The sequence below is a fragment of the Pleurodeles waltl genome, chromosome 4_2 (genome assembly GCF_031143425.1).
Source record: "Pleurodeles waltl isolate 20211129_DDA chromosome 4_2, aPleWal1.hap1.20221129, whole genome shotgun sequence".
NCBI lineage: Eukaryota > Metazoa > Chordata > Amphibia > Caudata > Salamandridae > Pleurodeles > Pleurodeles waltl.
This window is the reverse complement of record NC_090443.1, coordinates 341,048,129-341,065,322: the sequence shown is the minus strand read 5'-3', so window position 1 is coordinate 341,065,322 and position 17,194 is coordinate 341,048,129. Positions and strand designations below refer to the sequence as shown.

At 43.8% G+C, this 17,194-nt stretch overlaps 1 protein-coding gene across 4 annotated transcripts in view; it reads left to right on the top strand.

Moving 5' to 3' along the window:
• TOM1 (target of myb1 membrane trafficking protein) overlaps positions 1-12,954 on the top strand; it is a 244,150-nt gene extending 231,196 nt beyond the window's left edge. For 3 of the 4 annotated variants that reach the window (XM_069231390.1, XM_069231388.1, XM_069231391.1), the window contains 2 exons: positions 10,483-10,522; positions 10,968-12,954. In XM_069231390.1, coding sequence (XP_069087491.1) covers positions 10,483-10,522; positions 10,968-11,113 — 186 coding nt within the window. In that variant the 3' untranslated portion in view covers positions 11,114-12,954. The remainder of the gene's footprint in view (positions 1-10,482; positions 10,523-10,967) is intronic. The other variant, XM_069231389.1, reaches the window with a different exon arrangement.
• The last annotated feature ends 4,240 nt before the right edge of the window (positions 12,955-17,194 follow it).

Sequence of the window (17,194 nt, the reverse complement as noted above, 5' to 3'; positions counted from 1 at the left end):
AGTGTACTAATAGTTGAATATCACATTACACTTCACACCTGAGGTAGTGGTCGTACAAAGGCGGACATAGCTAGATTGTATTCATTTTTATGGTGGTCTTGGCCGGTCGACTCTGGTGTGACACAGACTGACCCAAAGTAATAAGCATTATACAACCAGTCTTAGCACCTATGATACAGGTTAGTGCAGGAGTAACCAATGAGGGACGGAGGGGATGTAGTTCACTTCATGCCAGTTATGCAATTTACATGGAGCAAGGGCAATCAGAACATTCTGGTAAGGTTAAAACGATTAGGTGATGTAATTGTAGTACAGCTAATTAAACATCATGTTGGTGGCACTGTTTTACAAAACAAGGTACCCCAGTTACGTAACAATTCACTTGAGATGCAGATAGGGCTAATGTTAAAAAACATCAGTTACACAATTACATTTTATGTCACTGGTGTCATTTATGCAAATAGAGAGTAAACATATTTCTTTTAGTTTTGGTATTCCTAGTAGCGCAGTGCCCACGCAGACATGCAACATAGGCACTCTGAACAACATTTCGAATTCAATTGTAGTCTAAGCCTAATAAAGGTGTAGTAGAAGATATAGGGGGGTCATTACAACCCTGGTGGTCCAAGACCGCAAGGGCTGTTTCGACGGAAGCACCGCCAACAGGCTGGCGGTGCTTCCTGGGATATTCCGACCGCGGCGGTAGCGCCGCGGTCGCACCACCGGGGCCGGCGGTTTCCCGCCGTTTTAGCCCCGGCGGTGATAATCCGCCAGGGCAGCGCTGCCCTGGGGATTATGACACCCCTACCGCCAGCCTGTTTCTGGCGGTTTGCACCGCCAGGAAGAGGCTGGTGGTAAGAGGTGTCCTGGGGCCCCTGGGGGCCCCTGCACTGCCCATGCCACTGGCATGGGCAGTGCAGGGGCCCCCTAACAGGGCCCCGGCCAGCTTTTCACTGTCTGCATAGCAGACAGTGAAAAGCGCGACGGGTGCTTCTGCACCCGTCGCACGGCCGCAACACCGCCGGCTCCATTAGGAGCCAGCTCCTATGTTGCGGCCTCATCCCCGCTGGGCCGACGGGCGCAAACTTGGTTTGCGGCCACCGGCCCAGCGGGGATGTCGTAATGGGGGCCGCAGGAGTGCGGCCGCATTGGCGGCCGCACGGCGGTTATCGCTTGGCGGGCGGAAGGTCGTAATGACCCCCATAGTGCCAATTAACATTTGATGTCAGTGTCAATGTCACATTAGACCTGTGCACGAAAAAACATTTTCATGGATTTTAAACATATTATGTAATCTGGTAAGAACATAGCAATAATTACATTTTGCATTGGTTGTGCTGTTGTTATAGCTTCTCTCAGTTCTAGGTTGATATTTGGTAGCTAGAATATTCTCCAGAATAGAATTTGAAGACATACCAACTTGACCGAGGGGGTATTCCTTCTTGTGTGCTTTTTTCTATAAGAGGCACAAATCTTGTCTGTTGCTGGATTGCAATGTAATCTGCTCTTCTGTGAGTCTCTCTGAGGTGTGTTTGGATGTAAGCATGTTTTTATTGATTATGGGAGGAACTAGGCACAATTTATGGTCAGTGTGCACAGTTTATGGTCACTGAAGATTTGAAGTGTTACTGTGTAACGCTAATTTATGTAACTGGGGTACATGCCCTCTAGAGTCAATACAGATCGTCATGGCACCTTTTTTTTTTACTTGTGTGCAAGGGTTACATATAGTCATATCATCTTGGGAAGAGCCATGTCTTCACAGTCTTCCTGAATATCAGGTGGTTTTAGACAATACTTATCTTCACCATCAGAGAGTTTGAAAATGTAGCTACTTGTGCAGAGACATAGGCCCAACCTCTGTTTCTTATTGCTGAGATGGTCCATTGTGGTGCCAGCCCAGAGTGGAGACTTCTCTTCTGTGAATATCTTTTTAGCTTTATTTGTATGAGAGTTGAGCCTTTTCCACTAATGGCCCTATGAGTGATGCACAAGGTCTTGAAAGTTGAACATCTGTGATGGGTAGCCACGGAAATGCTTGTAGGGCCCGTGAGAAATAGTCACACAGGTGAACATGTAGTAGTAGTCTTGCTGCTGCATTATGGTTTATTTGTTGTTGTTGGAGAAATGAGAATGGGGCACTCTAGTAATATCCATTAGCAAAGCCAAGGCCTTATATGACAGAAGCGGTACTTAGAGCTTCAGTTGCAATCCTAGTTGTAGGAAAATCTCTTATAAAGTATGGGTGGTATGGGAGGCTCTTTCCATTACTTTGTTTACTTAGGGGACCAGGGATAGGCTTAGATGATAATAACTTCCTGGGTTCTCAATTCTCTTGATACTATTGATGATGCTTTAAGTTCCTGAGACCAGACTGATGAGGTATGGATGTAGTCCAGTCTTCTCATGTTAGGGTCTTTGTTTTTGATGAGATATGTTTACAACAGTTAGCATCCATTTGGTTTCCTACTCATAGACACTGGTCTAGTCTTGAGTGGCCAGATCCCCTGGGTTTTCCAGTTTTAGGATGATTTGAGTGTATTTGGCGTAGTTGTAATATGCCACAATGAAGTTTTGTTTTTACTTCCTTTAATGATCTAAGGTACGTTAAGAGGAGTGGGGCAAGGATTGATCTCTGAGAGATGCCTGGCTTGATGCAGAAAGATGGTTATGTTAATGGGGGAGTAGGGTGATGCTTGATCTGCCAGAGAGCTAGGAGGTGATCTAGACCAGGGTCATTTCTTCCATTCTGAATTATTGTGTTTTCTGTAGAATGTTGTGGTGTCAATGGTGTTGAATGTGGCTGATAGGTCCAGTAGAAAGAGTGAAGTGATGCTATTTCTGTGCACAATTGTGTTCAGATCATCCAGATTGGAATAGATTCTTTGCATTTCCATGGACAAAACACAGCCTGTTGAGCTACGAAAAGGGTGCTTTCATGAGGGAAATCTCAGATCTTATTGAATGCTCTACTTTCTATCAGTTTTCAATAGAGTGGGCATTTAGAGATAGGTGTTTGCTGGCCAGGACTGTTTGGTCGTGTTGGAGAGCAGTCACATGTATGGTATCTTGCGTTCTACTGAGAAGATAGAGCATTATTGTTATGGTCAGTGTTTGGGTTGCAGCAGTCATAGATAATAGGACATTCTTGAAGGTTTGGAGAGAGCAGGGGTCTAAAAAGAACCCACAAGTCTGCTAGTTGTGACCTGGTCTTGGAATTCAGTGGCTGAGAGTTGCTTGTTGGGAAAAAAGTGTTGGATGTATGTTGGTTCACAATGTTCTCTCCCTGGCTATAAGCCTTTTCCACATATTTTGTGCTTTGAAATATAGGGTTCTGGTCCTGCATGTTGTAATAGTACATTCATGCTTTCTTGCCTATTTGCACAAGCAATGAGTTTGTTTTGAACGCAGGAGATACACATTTTAGAGCTAGATGATCTGTTCTCAGTTGACATTTTTTTTGTATTTGGACGTTTTTCTTTGTTTCTTGGTGACCATACTGCTTGTAACTGAAGGTGTTATGTGCGAGTTCCCCAGCCCATCAAGGAGGCATGGGTCTCTCTTGTTTGAGTTGGAATGCCCTGAAGCAAATGAACATCCTGCAATAGGTTGTACACTTAGACACATCAAATGAAGGACTGGATTACTGTTTGAGTTAGTTATTCTGGCCTCCTTGTTGAGTGAATATAGGTGCCATTGTTTCATAGGTACTGTTTAAGAGGGCTTATAATTGATCAAAAATGAAAGATCAACTCTGCTAGAAAATTAATAAATAAAAACAGTGCTTAGGCGGTTATTGAATCAGAGCCAAACAACTCAGCATTGTTAATTCAATATATATGGTGCCTACCAGGGCAAATAACACATAAATTTACTTCATCCAGATGCTTTCCTTACATCACTGAACCTGCGGACTTGCTCTCTTTGCCCTAGGTGAATACCTTGTCAAATCAATCTCAAGTTCAGTGAGATCAAAGTTAACATTTTCCATAAAAGAATGCATAAAGGTTTGAATGGAATTCTACAAAAAAAGTACAATACTCATCTTTGTGACTGCTCCTCTTTGTAACCTTTACCTTCTCTTGGCATGAAGACTTAATAACTTACTAATTATGTTCGCTAAACATAGATCTAATCCTAAGGCTTTGGTTGGTAAACCTTAGATTCTACCTTTACCAATTCAGTGCCATGTCCTTTAATATCCACACATTCTAAACCTTACTTCAAGGGGGATAGTATATTGGCCTTGTAAAGTTGTTAAATTGCTCTTTGGACAGTTGAATAAACATATTTCAATAATGTATTGCACTGAAATGTTGAATATACAACACATACAGTGAGAAAATATCCCTAGAACCAAACCTTCTCAAGTTTTGACTTACACTTACTAATACACATGACCTTAATTTTCTTAGTATTTATCAACATAAATATTTCTTTCGAATAAAGTCCCAGAGCAGTGTAACTTCTCTGAAGCCTACTAATATATTACCTATCATTAACAAATCATCTGCTGACATAAGTGTGGGAACTGGTGTTTACCAATTTCAGGGGGAAATTAAGAAGTATTACGAGACTAACATCTGCTGTGTATATTAAAATCAGAAAGAAAGCTTGATTACATCCCTGCTACTTTTCTCGGAAGTGGAAGGTATCCATCAAGGAAGAAAAGCTGTGCAGTAGATCCTGATCAGTTCTCACCTTCAGTTTTAGATACAGAAATGGATTTTGCTTCCACTGGAGTGGTAATCCCACCATTGCTGTGGTTGTTTTTTTTGGCAATTCTTTTCCAAGTTATGGCTTCAACTTGGATTTTGCTAGACTCTCTTGCATCATTGTTATGTGTATTTGTAGAGCGTGACTAATCACCCATGAGGGTATCCAGGACTGATAGGAGAGGAGGAGATAATGCCAGTTTCATCTGGAAGAGCCATGTCTTGAGGTTTCCTTGGAAGTCCATGAGGGAGGGTAAAGTTTGGAGGTACTGCGGGCAGTCGTTTCAGGCCTTGGCTGCAAATTATGAGAAGCAGCATCCTCCACTTCTGGTTTTCTTGAAGCAAGGGAGGTATGCTCTTGCCTGTAACGCAGATTGAAAGTGTCTGGTGGTTTGATAAAAGTTCTGGCAGTGGTTGATGTACGATAGACCGGTGTTGTGGAGAGCTTTTTAGGCATGGGTGAATAGCTTGAACTGGTATCTTTCCTGGATTGGAAGCCAGTGGAGATTGTTTAGGTGTGGAGAGATGTGGTTATTTTGCTTGATTTTCAGGATAATTCTGGCGGAGGCGACCTGGGTGGTTTGGACTCAGCTTAGAACATGGGTTTAAATTCCAAAGTAGAAGGCGTTTCATAGTCAAGTGTCCTTATAACAAAAGTCTGGGTGACTGTATGGTGTTAAGTGGAATCCCCTTGAAAATCTTGTGTAGCATTTGCAGGATGTGGAAGCATGATGAGGCAACAACATTGATCTGTCTGCCTTTGGAGAGTTTGGTGTCCAGGACGACTCTGTAATTCTTGGCATCGTCCATAGATGTAAGTGGGGGGGGCTAAGTTCATCGAGTAACCAAGGGGCATCTGGTTGTTGCCTAAGATAAGGGCTTCTGTTTTGTCTGTGTTGAACTAGAGGCAGTTGTTTTTAATCCACGCAGCAACGTTGGTCATGTAGTTGGTGAAGTTTGCTTTAGCGGTGCTGGTTGAGTCAGTAAGGAAGAGGATGTGCTGTGTGTCGTTGGCGTAGGATACTCCGTTGATGCTTTGGGCTCTGACGATGTCAGATGATGTCATGTAGATGTTAGAGTGTTGGGCTGAACGACATTCCTTGAAGGACTCCGCAGATGAGTTTCTTGGGTTCTGAGGTGTAGGTGAAAGTCTAACTTATTAAGTTCTGTCCGTGAGGAAAGAGGATATACACTTGAAGGCGGGTTCACTAATACCCAAGTGTTCGAGCTTTCCGATGAGTAAGTTGTGGGAGGCTGTATTGAAAGCTATGTAGAGGTCAAGCAGGCTGAGTGTGGCCATTTTTCCTCAGTCGAGGATGCTCTGAGGGCTGCTTCTGTGCTGTGGTTGGTGCAGAAGACAGACTGAGAGCTGTTTAGGAGTTGATGAGGTTCTTGGTGGTCTGCAACTTGGGTATTGGTGGCTTTCTACATGATTTTAGCTGGAAAAGGAAGGAGCAAGATGGGTCTGTAGCTACTTAGGGTGTTTGGGTCCGCTGTTAGTTTCTTTGAGTAGGGCGTTAACTTTAGCATTTAACTTTAGCATTTTTCCAGCAAGATAGGAAGGTGGCATGGTTATGGAGGTGGTGATGGTAGCGGTGAGCGCAGATGAGATGATGGTTCTATGAAGGTTGTACATGAGGTGGGTGTCACAAATCTGAGTAGACTCCCTGGATGGTATTCATCAGTGCAGTGGTGTCTTCACTCAAGAGGGTCTTTTAGTTGCTTAGCTGCTGTTTGGCGATGAAGGAGGTGTTCTGCTGGGTATTGGTATCAGTATGCTGTGGATTGAATATGTTGTAGATCTTGGCAGTCTTCTGTTTGATGACGTTTGAGAGTTCATTGCAGAGTGCTTGGGACAATATGATGTTGTCGTTGGCAGCTGGAGGGTTGGAGAATTCCTTGACAATAGTGAAGGGTTCTTTGGCATTGTTGGGCTGGCTTTGAGTCTGGGCCCTTTTCTGTGTGTCTTGTAGTTGTTGGTGGTAGAGGTTGAGGGTGTCTTTGTATGTGAATCTTGCAATGCTGTGTTTTTGTCCAGTCTCCATTTTCTGTCAACTTGTTTGCAGTATGGCTTGGATTCCCTGAGATCATTCATGTACCAGCTAGATCGTTTGTTGTCTTTGGAGGTCTTGTTTCTGGGTGGAGGGGTGCGGTTGGCGCATTCGGTGAACCATTTATTAAAGATCTTGGTGTCGACATCGAGGTTCCCAGTGTGGTAGGGGGGTGGGGATTGGGGAGGAAGTGTTCCTGTAGGGTCTTGGTCCAGTTTTTTCAGCTATTTTGCCTCAGTGTATTGATGGTGCTTTGGGTTTTTCTGGTGGGGTGGCTTGGTGGGTGGGTATCTTGCAATTTATGATGTAGTGGTCGGACCATGTGAGCGGGGTTGTGTGAGTGGTGGTGATCCTGTTGTTGGTGGACAAAATAGGGTCGAGGGTAAGGGCTGCTGTCTAGGTTGGTCCTTGGACCGGCTGGGTGAGTCTGACATTGCTGGGTCGAGGAGGGCTGTGGAGTTGGAGTCTGTGATGTCTTCCAGGTGGAAATTGAGGTCCCTGAGGAGGATGTAGTTGGTTGATCTGATGGAGAGGGAGGGAATGATGAAGTCTATGATGTAGTTGCAGAGTTCCACTTGAGTCCTAGGTGACGATAGGTGAGGGATCCCTTCAGGGTGGCATTGTACTCCGTTTGTATTTTGAAGTGGAGGTGTTCCATGAGGTTGGTGTCCGAGTCCGTGGAGGTGGTGCAGTCAATCGTATTTTTGTAACTGATTGCGAGTCCTCTGCCTAGTTTGTGATTTCGGTCCTAGTGTATGATTTTGTAGGTGGAAGGAATGGCTGCTGTGATATCTGAGTTGAAGACTGGATTGAGTAATGTCTTGGTCAGGAAGAGAAGGTCTTTGTGTTGCTGTTGAGGAGGTCACAGATTTCACTTGAGTGTTTACTGAGGAATCAGATGTTGGAGAGCATGGTGGACAGTTGATGTGGGGTGGTGGTGGTGACGGCACGCGTTGGTTGTTTGGAGGTAGTGGTGTCGGTGTCTGAGGTGTCACAGGTGAAATAGCAATGAGTGCAGGAAGAAGGCCCTACCATGGTGCTGAGGAATGTACAGCAGCATGTTTGCCAGTGTGTGTTGTTGAAGTTACTACAGAGGAGTAGAGGTGGTGTCCATTGGCTCTAGTGGCGGCTGCAGCTGTGGTGTTGTATTGGATGGTTATGGGGCCAGAGTTCTGGCACTGGGTGCAGTCCACATGAAGATGGACTTGCCCTTTGGTACAACAGCAGCATGTCCGCTGCACGGATGTGCTGCGGCCTGCATTATGTAGGTCTTGGGGGTGCGTGGGGATTCTGTTGGCGGGAAAAATGGTGAACAGGAAAAGCCAGGCAGCAGTGGTGTCACTTGATGACACAGTGACAACTGGATCAGGCTTGAACAAGCAGGTACTGGGTGGAGGCCACCGGCAAGTGGCAGGCTAGGTGCCCAGGTGCCTACTAGTGCAGTCACACTGCAGCCTGCATTAAGTAGGTCCTTGGGTGGGCCGGGCTTCTGTTGGCGGGAAGAATGCTGAGTGGCAAAACGCAGGCAGCTGCAGTGTCACTTGGCCAGACAGCAGCAACTGGATCAGCCTGGAACAAGCAAGAACTGGAGGCCACAGGCAAGTGGCAGGGTAGATGTCAAAGTGCCTACTTTGCTTCACTTCATAACACTGAAAATCCAAAACTAGAGATGCACGTGGAATGCTCATGCAAACGTTTAGTGTCACAGAATAGAACACTTACATGGCTTCTTGTTCGAGACTGATTACATTTAAGGAGCTCTAGGTTGATCCTGCCAGATGACCCCTCACTGTGGGATAGTCACAGTTTTCTCACTTGCTGGGCCTGGAGATGAATGATTCCTGCTATTACCTCACATCAATTAGAATGTTGATTTTTGTCGACATAGCAAAGAGAATGTTCTAAAGGAGTTTAATGTCTCCCATGTGGGGATGTGACCTAATCAATCCAGTCGAGAGCTAGGTTGAACCTGCATTGCAAACAGTGTCTTCAAATCTGAAAATTAACCCTCTATTACCTGTGATGCATATTAGTAATGCATGAATTTCTCTTCTGTAACCTTTTATCCCCGTTGGTGACTTAGCTTAATTTTCCATGCTTGTTATCATCTCGTGTCTCATATAAAATCTGTGTTCCAATGATACTTTTGATCATTTTGTGACAGGCATGATCCTTCTCCAATTAGGGCTTCCCATGTCTGGAGATCGACCCAGGATCCCTTTCTCATACACAGGGGAAACTCTCATATGGACTAGTTTACAAGCTTTTGGATCGCCAAAGGTCACATCTCCTTTATAAGCATCTAGTCCTACTTGCCCACTTTTTTTTAACAGATCTTCTATGGTGGACAGGTTTTCTTTCACATTCTTGAGTGTCATAAAATGCAATGAGTTTCAAAATGTTGGGTATACCCCTGTGCCATGTGAAGAACTTAAAGGCAGTCACTTAACCAGTGAAGAATACAGATACAGCAATTATGTTTCTAAGCATGGGATGATAAGATAGATTTATAATGTTGGAATAGGTTAGTATTGACCGAATAGCATTTCCAGGTTTAGAGGTCTGTGTAATTTTTTGAAGCATCTTTATCTAACCCGACGTTAAAATGAGATAAGGGAAACGCCAGAAAACCGGTATCATCCATAAAATTCTTGATATGGCAGCTTATCGTATCTCTGATGATGAAATGTTTATTCTCGTTAACTACAACAATAGAGGATGGTTCTTGAGGTAACAGTTTCTACTTTTTCAGTGTTCTGGCGCTGTAAGATCTTAATGTTTATGACCAGTAAAAATTTAACAGCTAAGAAAATTACAAATAAAAAAAGATTACTGAATATCCATCTTTCTTTGTCAATGTAACTCCGTGGAAATACAAACGCGTTGTTAGGAAAAACACAAGTTACTGTTTTTCCCTTCAAAATATCTAAAGCTGAATTGGGGTGAATGGTGACATTGCACCAGAAATGCAAAGATAAGAGAAGAGGAGTGGTGAAGAGCATGATGTTTTCGAGAACAAGCGCTCGTGCTAATGAAGTCAGGTTTGGGAGGGGTCAAGAGGTTTTTGTATATCAGTATTTTAATAGGTAGATTTCACAATGACCCTTCCCTATGAAGAGACATCCCTGCCCCCACGTGAGGTGCTAGTACCCCCATGTCATCAAAAAAGGCATTGAAATGAGAAGCAGGCTTGTAGTGGGTTTCGCGCTGACCATGTGAGGCTGATTCTAAATGCATAGAGCAGTAGGATCCCGAGCCCTTCCTGCATGCACATAATCCCAACATCCTTGACTTTTTAGAGGATGTTGGAGGCTATTGCTTCTGCAGCACGTGCCCTCTTCTAGGAAAAAAATGGTTCCTCCTACAGTCATTTTTAGCCCAGGGAACAATAAACGTATTGTTAGGTTACCAACCAACTTGGTTTCTCGTTTAATGTGCACTACATATTAAAATACTAAATTGGAGAACCCGCCCACCCCATGGAAGCAACGGAGTGGGGGGATGGAAGATAAACTTGGTGAGAAGATACTGCTGACGGCCATAGTCTTATTCCTTAACTAATACCAGATTATTCTGAATTAAAAAGGAAATCTGTAGGCACAAAACAGTACTTTTACCTTCTAGGAACTAGGAGTCTAGGAACAACACTTCATACAAGTAATAAGCCATGTCGCCTACCAGTAGTAAGACCCTTTTTTCTATTCCATATCTGACAGGATGAAGAGGCTGAAGATGCTGAAGGAGTCACCAGTGAAGGTAACCATTGACTTCAAAATGTTTTGTGTATGGAGCCCTAAAGTTCTCCAACGCCTCACCTCCCTCCAAAAACAAAAAAATATCCTCTTAGTTGTGTTTTATTTAGTGAAAAGTTGGAATTTGGAATCTGGTACACTATTCAATATGATATTATAATAAATGGCAATCTGCAAGGGTTGGAAGTTACCCGCTATCTTAGATGTGGCGATTATGGATTTTCACGAGAGACTTGTTTCATTTGAGGCAGAAGGCATTTCAGAGAAGAGATCATGTTTCTTTTCATTTTCTCCTGTATTGAGTTAGGCTTTTTCCTTTGTCATTCACTCATCTGATCTGAAATATTAGCTTTAGACAGCTATCCATGCACCTTGTCTGTGGTTCCTTCAGATGCAGAATGCATAGTAGTTGTGTCTCATGTGATCTCTTTGACCTCTTTCCCTTTCAGAATTTGACAAGTTTTTGGAATCGCGAGCGAAGGCAGCTGACCAACTTCCAGTTCTCCCTTCCCCACCTAGTGACCCTCCTAGACCGGTTCTCAACACAAACCCAGGCAAGCGTGAGAAAGAAGAAGACTCCCTGTTTGGATTATAAGCCTCTTGGACTTTGTGACTTGGGATGAATGATCTGCAGAAGTGGGAGGATGGGATGAATAACTACAGATGCATCACCAGCACTAACTTTGTATCCCACTAATGGATGCCCACCCACGTCTGGAGCTGATATTGCATCTTTTGCTTTACCCCAAGCCCTCCTCACCTTGTAGAGGCTACATGCTTGTGAGTGGCATACTTAAGAATTATATGGTACTATTTAATGTTGGCATCCTGCTACTCACATTGCTTGCTTTCAGTGCCTTAAAGCATCAGAAATCTGAACACTCATTACCTTTTATAGAACCCCACTTCTGACACCAGATAAGTGTTTGCAGTACTAAAATGCCGTAGGCAACGCCCTGCAATGGCTGCTCCTACAGTGGGTATTTAAAACTGTATTAGATTTTCTAATGTCTTTCGTTAAAGCTAAGTACTCCTGGTAGTATTCTGCCTTTTACTTAAAGAACCCCCATCCATGCGACCTAGGTGAGCACTCTGCAGAAATGCAGTAGCTCTCAGTTGCAGAAAATAAATTCCTTTGCCAAATCAGTGGCTTAGCTGCCCACATTGGAGCCCCGTTGCTGTAAATTCACTAGAATTGCACTTTATTTTTCATGTGTGTAGCAGATTTCTCCAAGGACCAGAGTAATTAACAGTTACGTAGACTCAAGAACTGTAATAATTGGTGGCAGTGTCTCACTTTTGTTGTCAAAATGAGTGCCTTAAAAACACAGCACCTCTACTATTCCTACTGCACCACTAAAGGCCCTGTACCCAAAAGGTTAGATCCATTAGTAAGCATCCCTTTCCTGTTGGCACCATACCTGCCCCAGTACTACACTGTGCACAAACAGTAGGCACTAAGCTAGATACTCACAAGTACACCACACTCTGCGTCCTCATAATACACCAAATTCAACACTTCTCCTGTGGCTGCCTCTTTTAGCATCCAGATCTTCTTCCCCATCACCATATTAGGCACCCATTACAGTCTCCCTTCAGATTGTTAGTTATAATTGGACTGACCTTCTGTAAAATCCACCTCTGTGCAAAATGTTTATGCTCTCCCTCCAGCCACTGCAACCCTTCCAGCCATTAGCTTCCTTCTTCCTTAGTCTTATTGTCACTTGGACCACTTTGATCAGAGTTCGGTGGTGCCAGTGACTATCAGGACCCATTTATGACACTCACAGGCTCATTTTCAGCAGGTCAGTTCCTTGTGGTGTCTGTATCACTCTCATGCTGCCAAATACTGCTCGCTGTCCTGTCCTACCACCAGCATGTCAGTGAGGGCCCTAGCACAAGTGCGCCTGTTCACTACTGTTCCCTTATTCAGAAATCCCACAGCTATCGCCAACTTTGTGCATCTATTTACTTAATATTTGCGTGCAGTATCCTCACAGTTTCTGATCACGGCTTCATCAAAGTGCTTCAAGTAGTAAGGCTTTTTTATTTGAATAGTCTGCATGATGGTATCTTTCAACAGTTCTTGTGGGCAGGAAGGTGACCCCAATTGATGAAGGTATTTTAGAACACCCCCCCAGGGGCAGGATCCTTTCTTATTGAGATATGAGACATTTGTGTCCACTTTGGGCATCCTCAGTTTATCGTGCCCACGTTTCTTTTTCTGGCTGCCTCCTGCCCACATTTTTTACTGGCCTCTTCCTCTTATTTCTAATCAAGGTTGATGCCGAAGTTTGTTAACCGCTGGGTTGTCTGTGTGTAGCAGTGTGTGCTTTTGTTGTGCTTGGTGGTCTTTGATGAATTTTGTTGTTTCCACCTCTTTCCGGTGGTGATTGCTCCTGGGACACTGAATCAAATAAAATAGATATTTATACATCTCCTGCATTCAGAATCAATTTTTCCAGTGTTGAAGGGTGCGAAAGTGGTATGGCGCGTCATCAGGATGTCTGCAAAGAAAAAGCCCTGCCGCCTGTCAAGCTAAGACAAAAATGGATGGACTTAATGGTACATCTGTTTCTGCGTGCTAAATAAAGAAACACTCGGGCTGTCTACATCAGCTACACACACATCAATAGTAAATGGATTGTTTCATCTGCAGAATCGCTAACTTTGAAATATCTGATTTGTGCTTTACTCATGGTGGGTGGAAATGCCAGTAGTATTCCTAATTGTTGTGCTGGTGTCGTGGCATGGCGCCCTCCGACCATGACATTGCTTGGTACCAGTGGTGCTACCACACGCATCCCCATCTGTTTACTTTTTCCCGCCATATGTTGTGACGCTCAGAGTCAGCTCTGATATTCACTGTGCTACTCATACGCTGCCTACTTCTGTGATTTCTTTGGACTTCATGAAGCAAATGGACCTCTGCATTCAAATACTGATAGGTATGCGTGATTCTTGTCGGAAACAGACTCTCACAGCCACTGCATGTAGTGTTTCGTGGCACAACAAGATAGTGGTAGCTGTGGCTTCAGTCTCAGCATCAAATCCAAGGCCAGGGACTTTAGGGAGAGAAAACTATGGCCCATATTTATACTTTTTTTTAGCGCCGCATTTGCGTCATTTTTTTGACGCAAAAGCGGCGAAGTTACAAAATAAAATTATATTTTGCACGTTTGTGTCACTTTTGCGTCAAAAAATGACGCAAATGCAAGCTAAAAAGTGTAACTATGGGCCTAGGTGCAATGGTACAGTGGCTCTGCTTAGCCCTACATCGACTAAGATCCCTTTGTGGTAAAACCGGATTTGTTTTAATCCTCTTAATAGAGATGGAATTTCATGGAATGCCTTCCGCAAGTCCAAAGTGCAGTAGATGTGAGCTCAGGTCTCTAAACACCACAATTTAAGTGATACAAAAACAGAGAAGAAACATAGCTCCTTGCTGCAGGTCCTCTCTATGTTCCCGAGCCATTTTGGGTATATTTTGCAAAACATATCTGTGCAGCTTCTGCAGGGACTGTTTGGTACCAAGCAGATATTTAGCAGCACTTGTCTCGTCACCACCTTAAGCTGAACAGGCTTTGAAATTATGATTTTGTTTGATAATCCATTATATATTCACACGCTGTGCTTGTTACTGCAGTGTAGTGCTTGGTTGGTAAGAACAACTTGTTTCTCCGAAGGTTTTCCATTGTGCGCACCAGCAATAGGGGACTCGGTATGGAGACTCCATTATGACGTCAGTCACTGTTCCTCAATAACCCCTGCACCAACGCCACTTTTAGCTGGCCAGTGGGCTTCAGCATTACGATTCTGGGCTTTTATTTTAAGGAGAGACAACAGGTAGGTGATTACGTGTAGCTTCTTGTGCCGAATAGCTTTTTACCGTCGGAGATAATTCAGTTTAAGGTTTGCCTGTGGTAAAGTGGTGGTAAGCTCAAGAACACAAGTATCCTGGTTCTCCAGAAAGCTCAGATTCAAAATTGTTAAGCTCTGAAAGCTTAAACGGATGCTTTACACCATATCTTTTGACAGGGGGTGGTAGGAGTCCGAGGCTGAGCGCTTGAGTGGGAATAAGTAGTGATCCCGGACAAAGATGTGCTAAAATAAATCAGCTTGTGTGTGGCTTCTAAAACCCAGAAGGGCTCTTTGGCACCTATGGGAAGATTGGCTCCCCTACACCAGGAAGCCACTCAAACCCTCCCATCGGGGCACCATATGAAGAGCAAACTGAGAGAAAAAAAGGAGAAACAATTATTTGGTCTCAAAAGTAACTGACATAAGAAGCAGGGTCTTCTGTGTATAAGAAGGAACCAATGCTAAAGAGCCAAAGTTCGATCAGCATAGACCATGAAAACCATACCAAGAAAGCCAATACACTGACTCCAAAATTAAAGGACGCAGAGCTTTTCTCAGTAAAAAAAACCTCATCCCTGTAACATGACCTTTAAAGAATTATTGGCTAGGAGACCGCTTGGGAACTGACACCCCGGGTTCCACAAAAAGAAAACACTTAGATAAAAGGAGGTGTACTTTGAAGAGGCTTTATAGTTGGCATAATATGAGTTAGCACGAAGAATCGGAAGAACTTATTCCGAAGACCATTGAAAACTTTCAGACTTGTAAGGTCTGTGTTAGATTTTGTTGTCTGAAAGACCCCAAGAAGGGAGGTTGTTGAAGAAGGACATGCATGAAGAGGTTTAGCTTTATGGGTAAGTGGCTCAGAGTCTGGAGATATGCAGATAATTTTGGGTATTTACAAAGCTGAATCCTCAGAGGAGGTACACCAAGTGAATGGGTCCATCAGAGAACCAGACCAACTTGAATTCATTTAAGGGGTAGCTGAGGGGGGTTCCTATGGTGATGACGAATACATTTATGTTTGTTTAAATTGCCCACCTCTGCCATGTAGGTTGATAATTCAAGAGTGTAAACATCTAATTCTTTCAACTCTATGACTGGTTAAAAATGCTTGACACAATAGGCTAACACACTAACCCACCCAAGGAGGTTCTAGTAACACCCCTTTCAAGTATGACAGAGCTGCTGAGGCACAGGTGCTGGTAATACTGCTGTTCAAAGGAAGTATATACACTCCTGCTGAGAAACTTTAGCAAGGTAGAGGCAGAAGTTGCTAGAGGAAGCAACAGAACACGGTGAGTGCAATGGTGCCATCTTTCCCCGGAATGCTTCTGGCGGGTAGGGGGGCGGGCGTCAGGACATCACAGAAGGCAACTTTAGAGACAAAACCTGCAAAAGGGTGTTTTGGGCGGGAGCCAGGGTGCTTGTCCCCAGGCCCCTCTTTCCAGCCACACATTATGGTGTTGGGGCGAATGCCTTCAGTTCATGAGCTGTTGTATTTCCACCAACAGATGCACCGCAGGCACTTTATGATCCGTCAGAAGTATTGTCTCAGAAGCAAACTTATTTCCACAGACTAGTACTCGGCAGACACAAAGGATACCTGCTCTTTTTAGAAGGTCAGAAACATTACCAGGTCACAATTTTAGACTTTTAGGATTCCCCATCAAACCAGGCCTTGCTTCATGAAATGACTGATGGTAGCAGCTGCTCATCTCAGACGAAAAGAGCTACTTATGTCGTCCCTCAGATAACGAGCTAATAAGCGAGAAATATTCTAATTTTCAATGCCCGGTTGCATATCACATCAAAAGGGATGGATGTAAATATTTCAATTCCATTGAACCTCTGGTTACTATTCTGGACACATTCAGTTCACAAATTTTTAGGTCTCCTGCATTATTAGACGGGTGATCACCCTGTTCAGGGAGGATGTGGCTTATCAACTTCGGTTGAGCTGCTTGTTTTGAGGCAAGGCCAGGCTTAATTTTTCCTATGCTAGGTTTCTGTCTGCGATAACACAGTGAACAAAAATAATGGAATGTGTATATTATAGTTACCAGTGGTTATATATTTTTTTTAGAACATTGTTTTATTTTTCCTGAAACAGAAAAAAACATTTATGGATGAAGGAGCATTGGCAAATAAAAAACAAATACAGCCTGCATGGTGGTACTGTTTTCACACCTGATTTAGAACTCGGCGTACGGGTTACGACAGCTGTCTCATCTGCCGAAACCTAAATCCCATTATATTTTATTTAGTTTTCGGCGGAAGGGATATCCATCCCTGTCATGACGGAGTAACCCATCTGCTGAGTTCTAAATCAGGCCCTAACTGCCAAATGTGTTCCAGGGAATTGCGAACAAGCATCAGGGCATGAATACAGCAAAGGTCTCTGAAAACCATTCCCCGTGAAGGATCAGTCTCTTCTTCACCCAACCCTCACACCTCAGTGCAGCCAACTTTCCAACCAAACTCAAAAGTCCTTAGTGAGTCTCACATCCGTTCTCATCATAGACATACAGATCTTTCAGGCACCAGCAAACCTCCCTCATTTTGCCTCCACATACCTAGGGGAGAGCAAAATGACTGTAGCTATTGTATCAAACTCCGCCTCTTGGCCAACAACAGCAACAGGGCTGCAATGATTCCTTTTTAGTCTAGGATTCAATGTTTAAGAGATTGGACAATCATGTCATGCTGCACTCATGACGGAGCCCCCAGCGTGCTTCCAATGTTCCACCATAACTTGGCACAACAAAGTTTACATGGAGAAAATTGGCGCCATCATATCGACACCTTGGGCCTT